This window comes from Aspergillus pseudonomiae, assembly GCF_009193645.1.
Source record: "Aspergillus pseudonomiae strain CBS 119388 unplaced genomic scaffold BDV37scaffold_3, whole genome shotgun sequence".
Lineage (NCBI taxonomy): Eukaryota > Fungi > Ascomycota > Eurotiomycetes > Eurotiales > Aspergillaceae > Aspergillus > Aspergillus pseudonomiae.
Genome location: NW_022475995.1, coordinates 628,933 through 643,343, shown reverse-complemented (window position 1 = coordinate 643,343; position 14,411 = coordinate 628,933). Strand labels below are relative to the sequence as shown.

Genomic DNA, 14,411 nt, shown 5'->3' with positions numbered 1-14,411 from the left:
CTCCGCTGGCCCCTAAAAAGTTACTTTCTTAGTTGAAATGAATTGACGTTTGCCTTGTAACCTGCTTCCCTCGTTGATGTCCCACTATGGGACATTGTATAACCGTACCAGTATAATATCACACTGGCATCCCTTTCCGCACTCAACTCGAAAGGAGGTCGATCGTCCCGCGCCGCCATGTTCGCGGCCATCAGAGATCTTGGGATATTGTAAAATGGCTAATACGAGTCTGTTAACCTTCGGCTTAACACCGGATCCAAGCTTCAATGTGTAAGTGGCAGGTAAAACGCATGTATACTGGTAGCTTACAGCCGTATAGTTTCTTCTTCCTTGAACTCGTCGTTTCCTGCATATTGTAAGGTCACCGAACTCCGTGCAGTCCAGTGCAGGTCGCTAATTATAGATAGAGTACTGTTCTTCTTGCTTTACTTTAATCGTCTCTTTGCAACCCTCCTCTCGTACGGAATCCGCGCCTACACATGGCATTATTATCGCGCATATGTCGACATCAATGCACTTCAGATTTCTTTGCTTGGGGGACGGATCTTCTTTAAGGGTGTCCGATACCACGGTGTGAATGAGACAATATTTGTTCACGGAGGCTTTATAACATGGCGTTATTGGAGGCGATCAGTTAGGAGGACATCACTGTACGACCTGAAACCCAATGCATACGAAACGAGGGATGATGTGCGATCAGTCGGGGATGGGGATAATGATGGTGCCGGAGACGGTGGGATGAAGGAACAAGGAGGACTGAAGGGCACAGATTCCCTTCCTTGCCGCATTACCGTCAAATTTTACGGGCTTGAGTGGTTCATATACAATAGGACACCGGCCTATGACGGTATCCTGGCAGGCTTTACCCCCACAGGACATCCAACGACCTGTACTAAGCCACAGTACCCTGGCAGCAACTCTTTGGATGCCGAGCTCAAAGATAATTCAACTAGGAACTTATCTGTCAGCGACTCTGCACCTCCGAGATCTCCTCAAGCAGGTAATACTCCAGGACGTAGTAGAACTGGCGGGGAAACAATTGGTTCTCATATTGTTGAAGGATCCAGCCAAGAAGTTGGTGATGGGCTTTCGAGGCTGCTTCGACTTCTGCCAGTGAGGCTAGTGTGTGACAAAGGGGCTATCGTGATTGGCAATGAAAATACCAGGTCCGTTCTGACAACAACCTTTGACGGTGCTACTGGATTAGTTGAAGTATGCAACGCTGGGCCACTTGATCTTTATCGGCAATCATTCTCCTTTGAATACATCCACCCTGTTGTTCAGATGCGCCCAAACCCAGACTTCAAACAGAACCAGCTTTCTGCAGCGAAGGGACTAAGCTCCACACGAAAAGACCAACCCGGGACAAAGCGCAAAAGGGATACGATTTTCAACTATCATTTCCAAAAGCGCAGAGTATGGCATAGTATTCGTGACCTTATTCCATACTTTCAGACATCCGTGGAATCCTTTCATGTATCCGAAAAGCACGAAGACGCGGGACCGAGAGCCCAAGGGGATGTTCGCCATGATGTCCGGTGGGTTGGTCTTTCTCGATACTTGGATGACACCAACCAGGATGATCACGAAGAATGGAATTCTGTGGAATATGCCAGGTTTTCTACAGTCTTGGATAGCCCTAGTATGACTATAACATATTATTGGGACATTCCTGGGTGTGTCAAGCCCCAAGGATTGCCGCAGGAATACCCTCCCCGAGAAGGAACCCCGGATATCAATGGCGCGCCACCCCCAGAATGGGGCATTGACGTGAAGATCGAAGGAGGCAGTATTAATTACGGGCCGTGGGCTGATCGCGAACGGGTTGGCTTGCAAAACATCTTCTTTCCCAATTCCTACCGAAACTCCCAACCGGCGGAGCCTTTAACCGCAGGCGATCTGAGACAGAATTCTGTCTTTAAACTGCGAGTGGAGACTACCGATGAACTGACGTTACGTATTCCAACAAGGGAACCTTCCAAAGACTGGCAGTGGAAAGGTCGCGCTGATGCAATACGAGGTGCATCTAAAATGAAGAAGCAACAGCGAAGGCGACAGTCGAGAGCTGCAGACAGTGATAAGGGTCATGTTAGCCCCGAGATTCGGCCTTTTGGGTGGCTGTCTCTCCGCGTGACTGGCGACTCGACGATAACCTACTGTATGGATATGGTGGCTTCTAAAGTTGGTTATTTCAATCAACTTGTTCTAGACCTTCGAGACTCAACAATGTCATCAAGCGTCAATCATGCAGTGCTATGGCAATGTCCTCAGCAACTTATTAAATGTGATCTTTCAGTTCCTCTTACCTGGAACGATCTGCGTACATGGAAATTTGATGTCGAAAGTCGTGACATGGAGTTGTTTCTTTTGCGAGACCACATCTTTCTCTTGACGGATCTTGTTGCCGATTGGGCATCCGGCCCTCCAGCAGAATACTACACATTCGTGCCGTTCATCTACAAGTTGAGCCTTTCTTTTGTAAACCTACAATTGTTTGTGAATGTCAATGACATGAATATCATCAGTAACCCATCTGATCTGGACGACAATCGCTTACTGGTGATCAAGGGCGAGAGATTGACCTCTGATGTTCTGATCCCTTTGAACAAATATAAACCAGAGCACAATACCGTGAGCTTCAATGTCCGTCTTCAGGATGCTGGTATAGATTATTTGAGCCCGTTGTGGGATACCCTTCACACTTTCATGCAAGGTAAATCGGCCGCCACGCTAGAGACGATGTCCATTGAAGGGTCTTACAGCTATTACCTTTCTACCTCGTCTGAGTTGACCGACACTTTATTCCTAAATATCGAGGGTTTATCCCCTAAGCTTTACTTGTTTGGATTCTTGATTCGTTCATTTATGACAATCAAGGAGAATTACTTTGGGGAAGAAATGCACTTCAAGACTCTCGAAGAATTCCAGGACCTCGCCTACGCGAAGGAACCCTCGGAGTCACACAACGGAATCAACCCTAATAGGAAATCGAACGATCTGGATGTTATAGTGCATGTAACTGTGGATAGTCCCTGTGCTCTGCTCCCAGAAAACTTGTATGACCGCCTGAAGTGCCTAAGGCTCACTGCTCCTTCTTTGGAGATCGACCTGCGATTTACCAACTACTACATGGATTTGGAGTTTTCAATCGCTCCTTTGAAAGTCGGGCTGGAGTCCCACCTGGCAGACAAAACTGCTAGGATATCTGACTCCCAACTTTTTATCGAGGGAGTTTCTGTTCATGGTCATCGCTTGTTTGGACTCCCCCCTGCCGAGCCAACGTATGTCTGCAACTGGGATTTCAAGCTAGGTCGAGTGATTGGAGAATGCTCGACGGAGTTCTTATCCTGTTTAGGGCCAGCATTGAAGAGTTTTGACTTCTCTTTCGATAACGAAGAGAATGCTCTGCCTCCATTATTTCCCCTTGCTCTACACGACGTTACGTTTCTTAGAGCGAAGATCGGTATGATTCATGTCTCTGTGCTTCTAGACAAGGCAGCCTTCATACTGAGCTCTGGGCCGGTGACAACGACATTTAACGACTGGACAAATGCCAAATTTTCAAAACGGATGAGTCTTCTTGTTCCTGAGCTCGTTATCGCTGCAGTGGATAATGAGCTCGTGGGTCGACTGGGGAGTCCAAACAGCCCTGAGGTGGCTCCTTTAGCGCTCTTTGAGACAACGATCAAGCTGAGAATGGCTCAGCGAAAGAACGACATCGTGGAAAGCCGAAAATTACAGCAGGAGCACATCAAAGTGCATGATCAAAGGACACAGAGAACACCATGGCTGTTATTTAACTGGGAGGAAGTTGATCCTGATTCAACGCACCTTAATGATGATCACTTCACGTTACCGACTATTGCTATACCTGCTATGCCCGAACCTGTTCTTAGACACATGAGTATGAGACACCTATCCACAAAGAGAAGTGTATTCTCCGACGGCAGCAGTTTCACAAGCTCCGAAGGTTTCCTTGTCTCCTCAGATGCCCCAAGCGTGCAACGTGGACGCAGAAGAGGAGACCGTAGCACCATCTACACCTCAAGCTTGGCATCAAAAGAAGGACAGCGCCATACCTCGTTTCAGGATACAGGGCCCAGTCACACCAACCATTCGGCTGCAGAACAGAAGAATCCATCCACCATTGTTCCCAATTCGTCAAATCCTTGGGCCATGCCTGATTTCTCACTTTATAAAGTCAACCTGGATACCTCACAATTGCCCTCACGTCACATCTCTAGTGATGACATCCGCCCATACGACTTATTCGTGACAAAGTTCGATCCTCAGTTCTCGCCTTTTGCAGAAGACAAGACAACCCATACTAACTTCGCAGTCGAACTACCCAATGGTGTCCGGGGCAGTTGTACCCCCGACTTTCTTTTCATGTTATCATCCTTGATTGAAAAACTGCAAGCTAAACACCCAACTAGCATCATTGATTCGCTCCAAAAGGATGTTATATCCGACATTGTAGGTTACGAAAAGTCACTGAAAAATCCAAGGAAATCGACAAGCGTTGCAATTCGAACCCCGGTAATACTTGTGAAGCTGATAAACTTATCTGACGCCTCTAACAAATACGAATCCGGTTTCCAGGATGAGTATAGGGTTGAGATCGCTCATTTGAAGACAGAAATCAGGACAAAAGTTGAGAGAGAGAAAGGCGATCTTCTTGCGGGAATAAGAAAAAGTTCCACTGTTCATGCCGCCGCCGAGAGTCTTTCAGTATCCGTTGAGGGTACTCGAGCTGATGCATATCAAGAAAGGGCTGAACTCACCTGCCTCTTTGGTGACATGAACTTTTGGCTTGTGACAAAGCCAATGATAAAATCGAACTTCCAGGCTCGAGCTTTCGACACTGTCACTTTCACAAAATCAGTGGAACATCTTGCTCATCTAGTTCGTCGTACAACCACAATGTTTGACTCTGTTACCTCCTCTCTACAACATAGTTCGTCCCTGGAGGACAAACGCCTACGGCTCCTTATATATTCCCTTACTCAACCAGCTACCACCATACCCGATCCCGCGTTCCTTACACGGATCTCATCCGTGCTCAGAGTTGCACCTACACACTTGCGACAGCACGATTCTTGGAAGATAATCTCTCGGATACGTAATGTATACAATAATCTGCACCCTCACCAGAAGGAAGAGTTGGCTTCAAGATGTCTCAACGATGATCTTTCATTGCCACCAGACGCCAGAACTACTGTTCTCTCCAACCTTGATGAATGGAGGGCTTGGGATCTGGCGCATGTTGGGAAGAGTTACGTCATGCAAAGAGTATGGAGTTCCTTCGTACCCAAAATGGACGGTACACCAGCGCCAGCATTCTTCTCTTCCACTGTGAAGTTACTTCGATTCTCTATTGATCCCGGGCCAAAGGAAAGTGATTTCGTGGTTGAGGATTTGTCGACAGTTTTATCTATCAACCCACAGGATGGGACTCCTTCGGACGCCGAGGCAAGGCCGACGAACCTGACGATTGTGCAGTCTTACTGCTCTTCTATCAGTCTCCGACTGCGATGGGAGATTCTCGAATTAGTAGAAGGATTGTTACGGACAATGTCTACAGTGACCTTGGAATCCACTACACCAGCCCAAGGTTCGTGTACCGAGCCAAAGGAATCCAACGAGCTGCAAGTCGTGCTTGGCGCAGATGTTGGGTCCATAAATCTTGATGGTATCAATGCCAAACTTGCGTTCAATGGGCGAGGCCTGAGAAGCTCGGTTGTTCAGAAACTAGACGGCACCGGGGGTCCAGACTGTCTGAGCGCCCTAATAAGCGCACAAGCGTGCTCCTCTGAGTTGTCGGATCTCTCTAAAGTAATTATGTCATGGAAGATTGGTGACCCTCATTTGTATTGTTCGCGTGTCTCCGAGGAAAAAGAAGGAGAGCTGGGAAATGAGTGGAAAATTGCTGGCTCAAGCAAGAGACTGCGATATGATATGAGTGAAGACCCGTTGAGCCTCGCACACATTGCGGACCGACTTATAGAAGATGAAGTTCGGTATATTCATCGGCTTGTCAGCAACATAAACCCCTCGGCTCACCGATCCAGTGAGGGTATTTCAACGGCAAGAAAGCCCGTCTGCAACAAATTCCATATCGCCATGTTCTTAGGTGATTATCGACTCAGTTTCTGTATCTTGCCGTCCTTAACATACGTGATTTCTGGAGAAGTGGCACGCACATCTATGGCACCGACTATGGGATCAAAAGTTGAAGTGGATTTCGACTTAAAAAGAAATTTGCACACCTTCCTGTCCAACAACGGCAATGGATGGCACCCTCTATCGGTGTTAGAAATACCACCTATCAACGGTCGAGTTGTTGCGAACATGTCTTCAGTCCGTATGGATATGGAGGTTGACGTTACAATTGAGCTCATCCGACTAGAGGCCAGCGCTGTACGAAGCCTTCTGGGCGCCCTAACAAAACCGGAATTTTCTCATTTAATGTCCGATCTTAAACAAAACATGGAAACTCTACAACTGCATCTTAACGATGCTCTTGCTCTTGATAAAGGACCTCCACGACAAAAGGAACCCTCAAGTGGTCACAGTGTACTGTATAAAGCGCGCATGACAATGGCAGGCACGAAGATCCATGCCAGTGCTCCTGCTATCAATGGGAAAAAGTATTCGGCAGACATGGACATCAGTCTTGGGATGATACGCATGCACCTCAACAATGGCCTGGAACAAGGGTACCCCATGGAACACCCAGACTTCCACGTCGACACATCTAATATCAGCTTCGATTTACGAAAGCAGGAGGCTACAATTAGTCGCTCATATTGCAGTTTCATCATCGACGCTAAGCTCCAGGGCACTTCGATGTTACGCGAGAACGGTGAGGCCAGACGTGTATTCCATTTCAGCAGTAAAAGATTCGATGTCGAACTATTCCCTGAGACGGCTGCGCTAGTAGTTGATATGGCAACCCACCTTCAAGAGCGCATTAAAACTTTGGATCTCTCTCATGAGGTCAGGCGTTTCAAGAAACTACGAAGACGAGGCAATGCAATACCGAGAGTTCCGAGCATACAGGTTAATGATGACTCCCGCTCGGAGGACCTATTCAGCGCCATGTTTTCGTTAGACCTGAACTTGATTCAGGTTGGCTGGAATATGTCTACCGCTCCCCTACCTACATCTGGGCGCAAACCTGATGATTTGGTTTTCTCTATCAGGCGCCTGGAGCTATCCAATAAGAGAACCAATACTGCGAAGCTACGTATCGAAGACATGCAGCTGCAGATGGTGCCGTATTCAGGCAATAGGCGAAAGCGTTCTCTTAATTCGGCTCTATTGCCCGAGCTGGTCTTCAATGTAGCATATTCTTCATCAGGTCAGGAAGTTCGACTGGCCTTTCAAGCGGCTGGAAAATCTCTTGATATACGAGCTACGTCTGATTTTATACTACCGGGAAACATGATACGAGACTCCATTGCGGCTTCCAGCCGAATTATCCGCGAGGCTAATTCTACACTGGTGTCGAAATCATCTGATGATAACCCCAAACCTCGCGCACTTTTTGGTAACAAACGCTTCCGCTCCGTGCTGGTAGATGTGGATTTCGCTGGTGCTATTGTGTCTCTGCAAGGGAGACATACGGGTGATCAGCAGACTCTACTGACAGCTACTCTGAAAGGAAGCAGACTGTCTGAGGCAAAATACGGTCAATACATCCAAGGAGATGCGGTAGCCACTGCAGCATTCAGGGCTCCTGGGGTGGCATTGAAGGTACAGTTCGAGGACAATGGCCAAGACGACCCACGACTTAATGCAGAGTTAAAGGTCGATGCTTCTACGAATGTCCTATATCCAAGCCTCGTCCCATTACTAAAGCAAATGACTGATACCGTCAAAGAAGTCATGGGAGGCGAAGAAAAGCCCAGAAGGCCGTCTAGCGCAATGATGCTGCAGCCGCAGAAATTGATGCAGGAGGCCCCTCTCGACATGGATGTTAAGAACTCTATCTTAGGGAGGTGTAAATTAAACGTTGGCCTCCTGATCTGCAAGCAAGAGTTCAGCTTGAGCTGCCAACCTATTGCTAGAGTTGCAGCCACCGCAAGTTTTGATACCGTTTATGTAACGATCAATACGGTGCAATCTGATGACTATGGGCGATTCTTAGCACTTCTCGTGGCTTTCAATTCCCTAGAAGCTTCAGTGAAGCATGTGTACTCCAATGAATCGACCGCGAGTTTTGAAGTGAACTCAATGGTCATGTCTCTCATGAATAGCAAACACCTCGGCAATTCAAAAGGCATATCGGCTGTTCTTCGGATAAGTCCGATGCAGGTAGCCCTCAATGCCAAACAAGTTCAGGATTTTCTACTCTTCCGGGAAATATGGCTGCCGGCTGCTGACAATGTTGAAGCGAAGCCAGCTTTTCAGTCACAGTCCGCCGAGACACAAGCATATATCGTCCAGCGATACCAACAGGTGGCATCGGCATCGGTATTCCCCTGGAATACGACAATAGCAATTGAGAAGTTGGAAATTCAGCTTGATCTAGGTTCATCCCTTGGGAAAGCCCAGTTTGCCATCAATGATCTATGGTTGTCGTCAAAGAAGACGTCTGACCGAGAACAGACCCTCTGTGTTGGCTTCAAGGCAGCAGGAATAGAAAGCAAAGGCCGAATGAGCGGACTGATTGAGCTCCAAACTTTCAAAGTGCAGACGTCAATTCAATGGCCTGACGACACTTTTCATAATAAGACACCGCTCATTCAGGCGTCGATATCCTTCAACCTGTTCCAAGCAAAGGTCTCTTTTGACTATCAGCCTTTCCTTATTGCCCATATCACAATGTTCGACTTCTTGATGTATAATGTCTGCAGTGCGTCGGGTAACGGACACCAGCGGCTCTTCAGCATTCTGGAGGGCGACCAAGTACAAGTTTTCTGTACAAGCTTGACTGCGTCACAGACTGTTGCATTATATCAGGCCTGGCAACGACTAGTACAAGACAAACAGACGTCGTACGAAGCTGCACTGCGTGAGGTTGAAAGATACATGCGGCGAAGGTCATCGGTTTTCGCTGGTAAAGCTGATTTACCAACTAAGGATGTGGCCAGAGACGCAAACGACAAGGAGGAAAAGGCACCGATCTCCTTACAGACAGGTGTTGCAGTCACTATCAAATCTGTCAATATAGGTGTCTTTCCAAGCTCCTTCTTCGATAACCATGTGCTGAGGCTGGATGCACACGATGCACAGGCTCGCTTTGATGTATCACTACAGGAAGGTAAAATACACAGTGCGCTGGGGCTTACACTTGGCCAGTTACGTGTCGCACTCTCCGGTATTGTGCGGCCTGATCCTACAGAGGTTGAGCAGCTTCTTGTCGGTGAGATCGCAAACCGTGTGCTGGCGTCCAGCGGCGGTACAATACTAAAGGTCCCTCGGCTCGTGGCACAAATGGAAACCTGGCAAAACTCCGGCACCCAGCAAATCGACTATATCTTCCGCAGCACGTTTGAAGGGAAAGTCGATGTTGGGTGGAACTACTCCCGCATTAGTTTTATCCGAGATATGTGGGAATCCCACTCCCGGGCATTGACCTCCAGGCTTGGAAAGCCCCTGCCGCCATCTGCGGTGCGCATTACGGGCGGATTGAATGAAGGTGGCAGCGACAAGAAGGATCAACAACAGGAAAAGATCACAGCGGTTGTAAATGTCCCACAGTCGAAGTACACGTATGTTGCGCTGGAGCCACCGGTAATCGAGACGCCGCAGCTCCGCGATATGGGTGAGGCTACCCCACCGCTGGAGTGGATTGGGCTTCAGCGCGATAAGCTGCCCAATGTCACTCATCAAATCATTATCGTGACATTACTAGAAATTGCAAAAGAAGTGGAGGATGCATATGGGAAGATCCTAGGATCGTCGTGACCTCCTCATGTTCTTTATAATACTATCCAATCAACGAACGGCCTGCGTCTTGCATGCTCCTATGTATTGATTGATTAGATCTGGTTGCTTCTTGATATCCATACCTAGGGTTTACTTGTACAGTACATAATCATACATAGATAGACATATATGCACATACATACATACATACACATGCATAGTACATAGTGGAAAAGTAATACGCAGTACTAATTCCGAACCGCTAAAGAAGATGTGATATCACAGCGCCGTTAGTCCCACTGCATATAGGCCACAGAACCCCACCGCCACAGGTGGAGTGATGTTGTCCAGGTGTTGTTACTTCGCCTGTGGTGGAATGATGGAGTGGAATGAGGCATAGTTTGGTATGGTTTCATATGCCGGTCAACTCTGTATTACCATCTACAAGTGGAGGTATTACTCCGAAAAGTCTGGGACTAAAGCTCAGCTTAGGTCCTTCAGTTAAATCCATCCTTCCTAACTCCGCCCTCTAGAAAGGGTGGGCGGTGAGGGCAGAGGGGTAGGTTCGGGTTGTTGGCCAATCACCTGCCCTCTAAGTGATGGCTCAACCATTCATCGACTGTGAATCGAAGGCCTTTTTTTTTTTTTTTCGTCTTTTCTGAGTGGGATGGAATGGAAGCTTCCGTCCCGCGTATTTCCTTGGGGCATGACTTGGTACGCCATACGTAATTGGAGGACAGGCATGGATCATGATACGATGATATCAGGACTGACTGTTAACGCCACAGAGCTTTGTCCGAGCTCCTTCTTCACCTCTCTAAGTCGGGAAGTAACAAAATAATAAGTGAATACCATCGACGAATATGGCATAGATTTGATTGTGACTCAGAGAATGAGCCATTTGGTTCATGAACCATGGGTGAACATTTGCAAGGAAGTAAAGCAACAGTGTAGAGCTTTCAGATGATTGCTGAGAAATACTGGAGACTATTGCATGGTAGCTTTGACCATTCACTTGACGGGGAGTGAGTAATGGTCAGACTGTAACGAGCTGTTAGACGAGGTAAAGTTTGGTAAGGAAATGAGGGGTGGAAATCAGCAAACCCACTAAACGGCAGAAAAGATTACCAAGAGTAAAACGCACATCCCAGATTTTTTTTAGCAAGGAAAAAAAATTCCCACTGCGAAAGTCCCCACTCTCGCTTTCTTCTCCCTCTTTTCCCCTCTTCCACCGTCCTCTTCTTTTCCCTTTCTTCACCTTCCTCTGCGAAGCCCACTGTCTCCCTTTTTTTAGGAGCAACACACATAGGCCCCTTCTGTCCTATAATACTCAGGTCGAGCTAGCCCTCGATCCTGATCCTCTGTGTGTCGTTTCTTGTTTTTCTGCTTTACTATACAACCCCGCCTCTAAGGCTGTTGACGATAAAACACCGCCAAAATGGTTAAGTACGTATCTCACTTCCCAAGAGCGACATTCGTATGGCGGATGCCGCCAGCTGTGATTTTAATATGAATGGCCTGCTGACTATGACTTTAAAGCTTCACAATCGAGGAGGTTCGTTGTGCTGTCCCCATCAAGCTACCTTCAAGTCACTCTGGATCCAAGACGTCGACGAAAGGTGGAAGAAGAACAGCAAAGCTAATAACGCGTAGATTCGGTCCCTGATGGACAAGCCGAAGAACATCCGTAACATGTCCGTCATTGCTCACGGTACGTCCACTGCCATTGCTCTATTGATAGCGTACATATGCGTGACGAGTATGTACTAATGCGCGGGCTCTTTTGGCATGCAGTCGATCACGGAAAGTCCACTCTATCCGACTCCCTGGTTCAGCGTGCTGGTGTCATCGCCGCTGCCAAGGCTGGTGAGGCCCGTTTCATGGATACTCGTCAGGACGAGCAGGACCGTGGTATTACCATCAAGTCTACTGCTATCACCCTGTACTCCAAGTTCGATGACCCCGAGGATCTCAAGGAGATTGCTCAAGGTCACGACGGCAACGAGTTCCTGATCAACTTGATCGACTCTCCCGGTCACGTTGACTTCTCCGCTGAGGTCACTGCCGCTCTCCGTGTCACCGACGGTGCCCTGGTCGTCGTCGACTCCGTCTCCGGTTCCTGTGTCCAGACCGAGACCGTCCTGCGTCAGGCCCTTGGTGAACGTATCAAGCCTGTTTTGATCATCAACAAGGTCGACCGTTCTATGCTTGAGCAGCAGCTCGGCAAGGAGGATCTTTACCAGAACTTGTCCCGTATCATTGAGACCGTCAACGCCACCATTGCTACCTACGAAGATAAGGCTCTTGGTGAGACAAGAGTTGCCGCCGAAAAGGGTACCGTCGCTTTCGGTTCCGGTCTCCACGGCTGGGCTTTCACTGTCCGCCAGTTCGCCGTCCGGTACGCTAAGAAGTTCGGTGTTGACCGTAAGAAGATGCTTGAGCGTCTGTGGGGTGAAAACTACTTCAACCCCAAGACCAAGAAGTGGTCTACCAAGAGCACTGATGCTGATGGAAAGCCTCTGGAGCGTGCTTTCAACCAGTTCTGCTTGGACCCCATCTACAAGATCTTCGATGCCGTCACCAACAACAAGAGAGACCAGATCAGCACTCTCGTCGAGAAGCTTGAGATCAAGCTTACTAGCGATGAGAAGGAGCAGGAGGGCAAGCTTCTCCTCAAGACTATCATGCGCAAGTTCTTGCCTGCCGCCGATGCTATGTTGGAGATGATCTGTATCCACTTGCCTTCTCCCGTTACTGCTCAGAAGTACCGTGCCGAGACTCTGTACGAGGGTCCTCAGGATGACGAGTGCTTTAACGCCATCAAGGAGTGTAAGGCTGGTACCAAGGAGGACCCTGCTCCTCTGATGCTCTACGTCTCTAAGATGGTTCCCACTTCCGATAAGGGACGTTTCTATGCTTTCGGTCGTGTTTACTCCGGTATCGTCAAGTCCGGTCTCCAGGTCCGTATCCAGGGTCCCAACTACACCCCTGGCAAGAAGGACGACCTGTTCATCAAGAAGATCCAGCGTACTGTTCTGATGATGGGTGGTAAGACCGAGGCCATCGACGACGTTCCCTGCGGTAACATCGTTGGTCTGGTTGGTGTTGACCAGTTCTTGCTCAAGTCTGGTACCCTCACCACCTCTGAGACCGCTCACAACCTCAAGGTCATGAAGTTCTCTATCTCTCCAGTCGTGCAGCGTTCCGTTGAGGTCAAGAACGCCGCTGATCTTCCCAAGCTTGTCGAGGGTCTCAAGCGTCTGTCCAAGTCCGATCCTTGTGTCCTGACCATGATTAACGAGTCCGGAGAGCACGTCGTTGCTGGTGCCGGTGAGTTGCATCTTGAGATTTGCTTGAACGATCTCGAGAATGATCACGCTGGTGTTCCCCTCAAGATCTCCGACCCTGTTGTCTCTTACCGTGAGTCCGTCGCTGGCAAGTCCAGCATGACTGCTCTCTCCAAGTCTCCCAACAAGCACAACCGTCTCTACGTCACCGCCGAGCCAATTGAGGAGGAGTGTGCTCTTGCCATTGAGGCCGGCAAGATCAGCCCCCGTGATGATTTCAAGACTCGTGCCCGTCTCATGGCTGATGAGTACGGATGGGATGTTACCGATGCCCGTAAGATCTGGACCTTCGGTCCTGACACCACTGGTGCCAACTTGCTGGTTGACCAGACCAAGGCCGTCCAGTACCTTAACGAAATCAAGGATTCCGTCGTCTCCGGTTTCCAGTGGGCTACTCGTGAGGGTCCTATTGCCGAGGAGCCCATGCGTGCTGTCCGCTTCAACATCCTTGATGTTACCCTTCACGCTGATGCTATCCACCGTGGTGGTGGTCAGATCATCCCCACCGCTCGTCGTGTTCTCTACGCCGCTCAACTGCTTGCTGACCCCAGTATCCTGGAGCCCATCTTCAACGTTGAAATCCAGGTTAACGAGCAGGCTATGGGTGGTATCTATGGTGTCCTTACCCGCCGTCGTGGTCACGTTTACTCTGAGGAGCAGAGACCCGGTACCCCTCTGTTCACCATCAAGGCCTACCTTCCCGTCAACGAGTCCTTCGGTTTCCCCACTGACCTCCGTGCGGCCACCGGTGGCCAGGCCTTCCCCCAGTCCGTCTTCGATCACTGGGAGGTTCTCCCTGGTGGTTCTCCTCTTGACACCACCACTAAGCCTGGTGCTATTGTTGCTGAGATGCGTAAGCGCAAGGGTCTCAAGGAGCAGGTTCCTGGATACGAGAACGTAAGTCCTTCTTTCTACCAACAGTTCGAACGCACGTTGCTAACAGTTCTGCACAGTACTACGACAAGCTGTAAACCCGTTGATTGCAAATCTATGTTTATGAGATCGACGAGCGCAATACTATGTCCATGCTAGGGCCAACACCCAAAAATTCAAAATAAAGCGCCACAGCTGAATGTCGTATGTGGATTTTCGACCTTTAGAAGTAGAGTCCAGGAGTGCATCTGCTATGGCTTTTCATTATCTATTGTTACGTTAACGAATGCGAGGCTTTTTACATAGTTCACTTGA

The 14,411-nt window shown here is 48.7% G+C and overlaps 2 protein-coding genes across 2 annotated transcripts; both read left to right on the top strand.

Annotated features, from left to right (window-relative positions):
• Positions 1-214: 214 nt before the first annotated feature.
• BDV37DRAFT_278289 (putative fermentation associated protein (Csf1)) lies at positions 215-9,915 on the top strand (the record flags this gene model as incomplete). Its single annotated transcript, XM_032086012.1, has 3 exons — positions 215-270; positions 320-355; positions 408-9,915. The coding sequence occupies 3 exons, from the start codon at positions 215-217 to the stop codon at positions 9,913-9,915; spliced, it is 9,600 nt and encodes a 3,199-aa protein (XP_031946651.1).
• Positions 9,916-11,065: 1,150 nt separating this feature from the next.
• On the top strand, positions 11,066-14,406 carry BDV37DRAFT_237199 (P-loop containing nucleoside triphosphate hydrolase protein). Its single transcript, XM_032080699.1, has 5 exons — positions 11,066-11,322; positions 11,416-11,431; positions 11,530-11,587; positions 11,671-14,120; positions 14,177-14,406. Exons 1-5 carry the CDS (start codon positions 11,315-11,317, stop codon positions 14,192-14,194), a joined length of 2,550 nt encoding a protein of 849 aa, XP_031946650.1. The 5' UTR covers positions 11,066-11,314; the 3' UTR covers positions 14,195-14,406.
• The last annotated feature ends 5 nt before the right edge of the window (positions 14,407-14,411 follow it).

Bases quoted from the DNA above. Each gene is read 5' to 3' on its own strand.
- BDV37DRAFT_237199 (XM_032080699.1), top strand. The intron at 11,588-11,670 runs GTACGTCCACTG...TTTGGCATGCAG, and splicing joins CATGTCCGTCATTGCTCACG to TCGATCACGGAAAGTCCACT.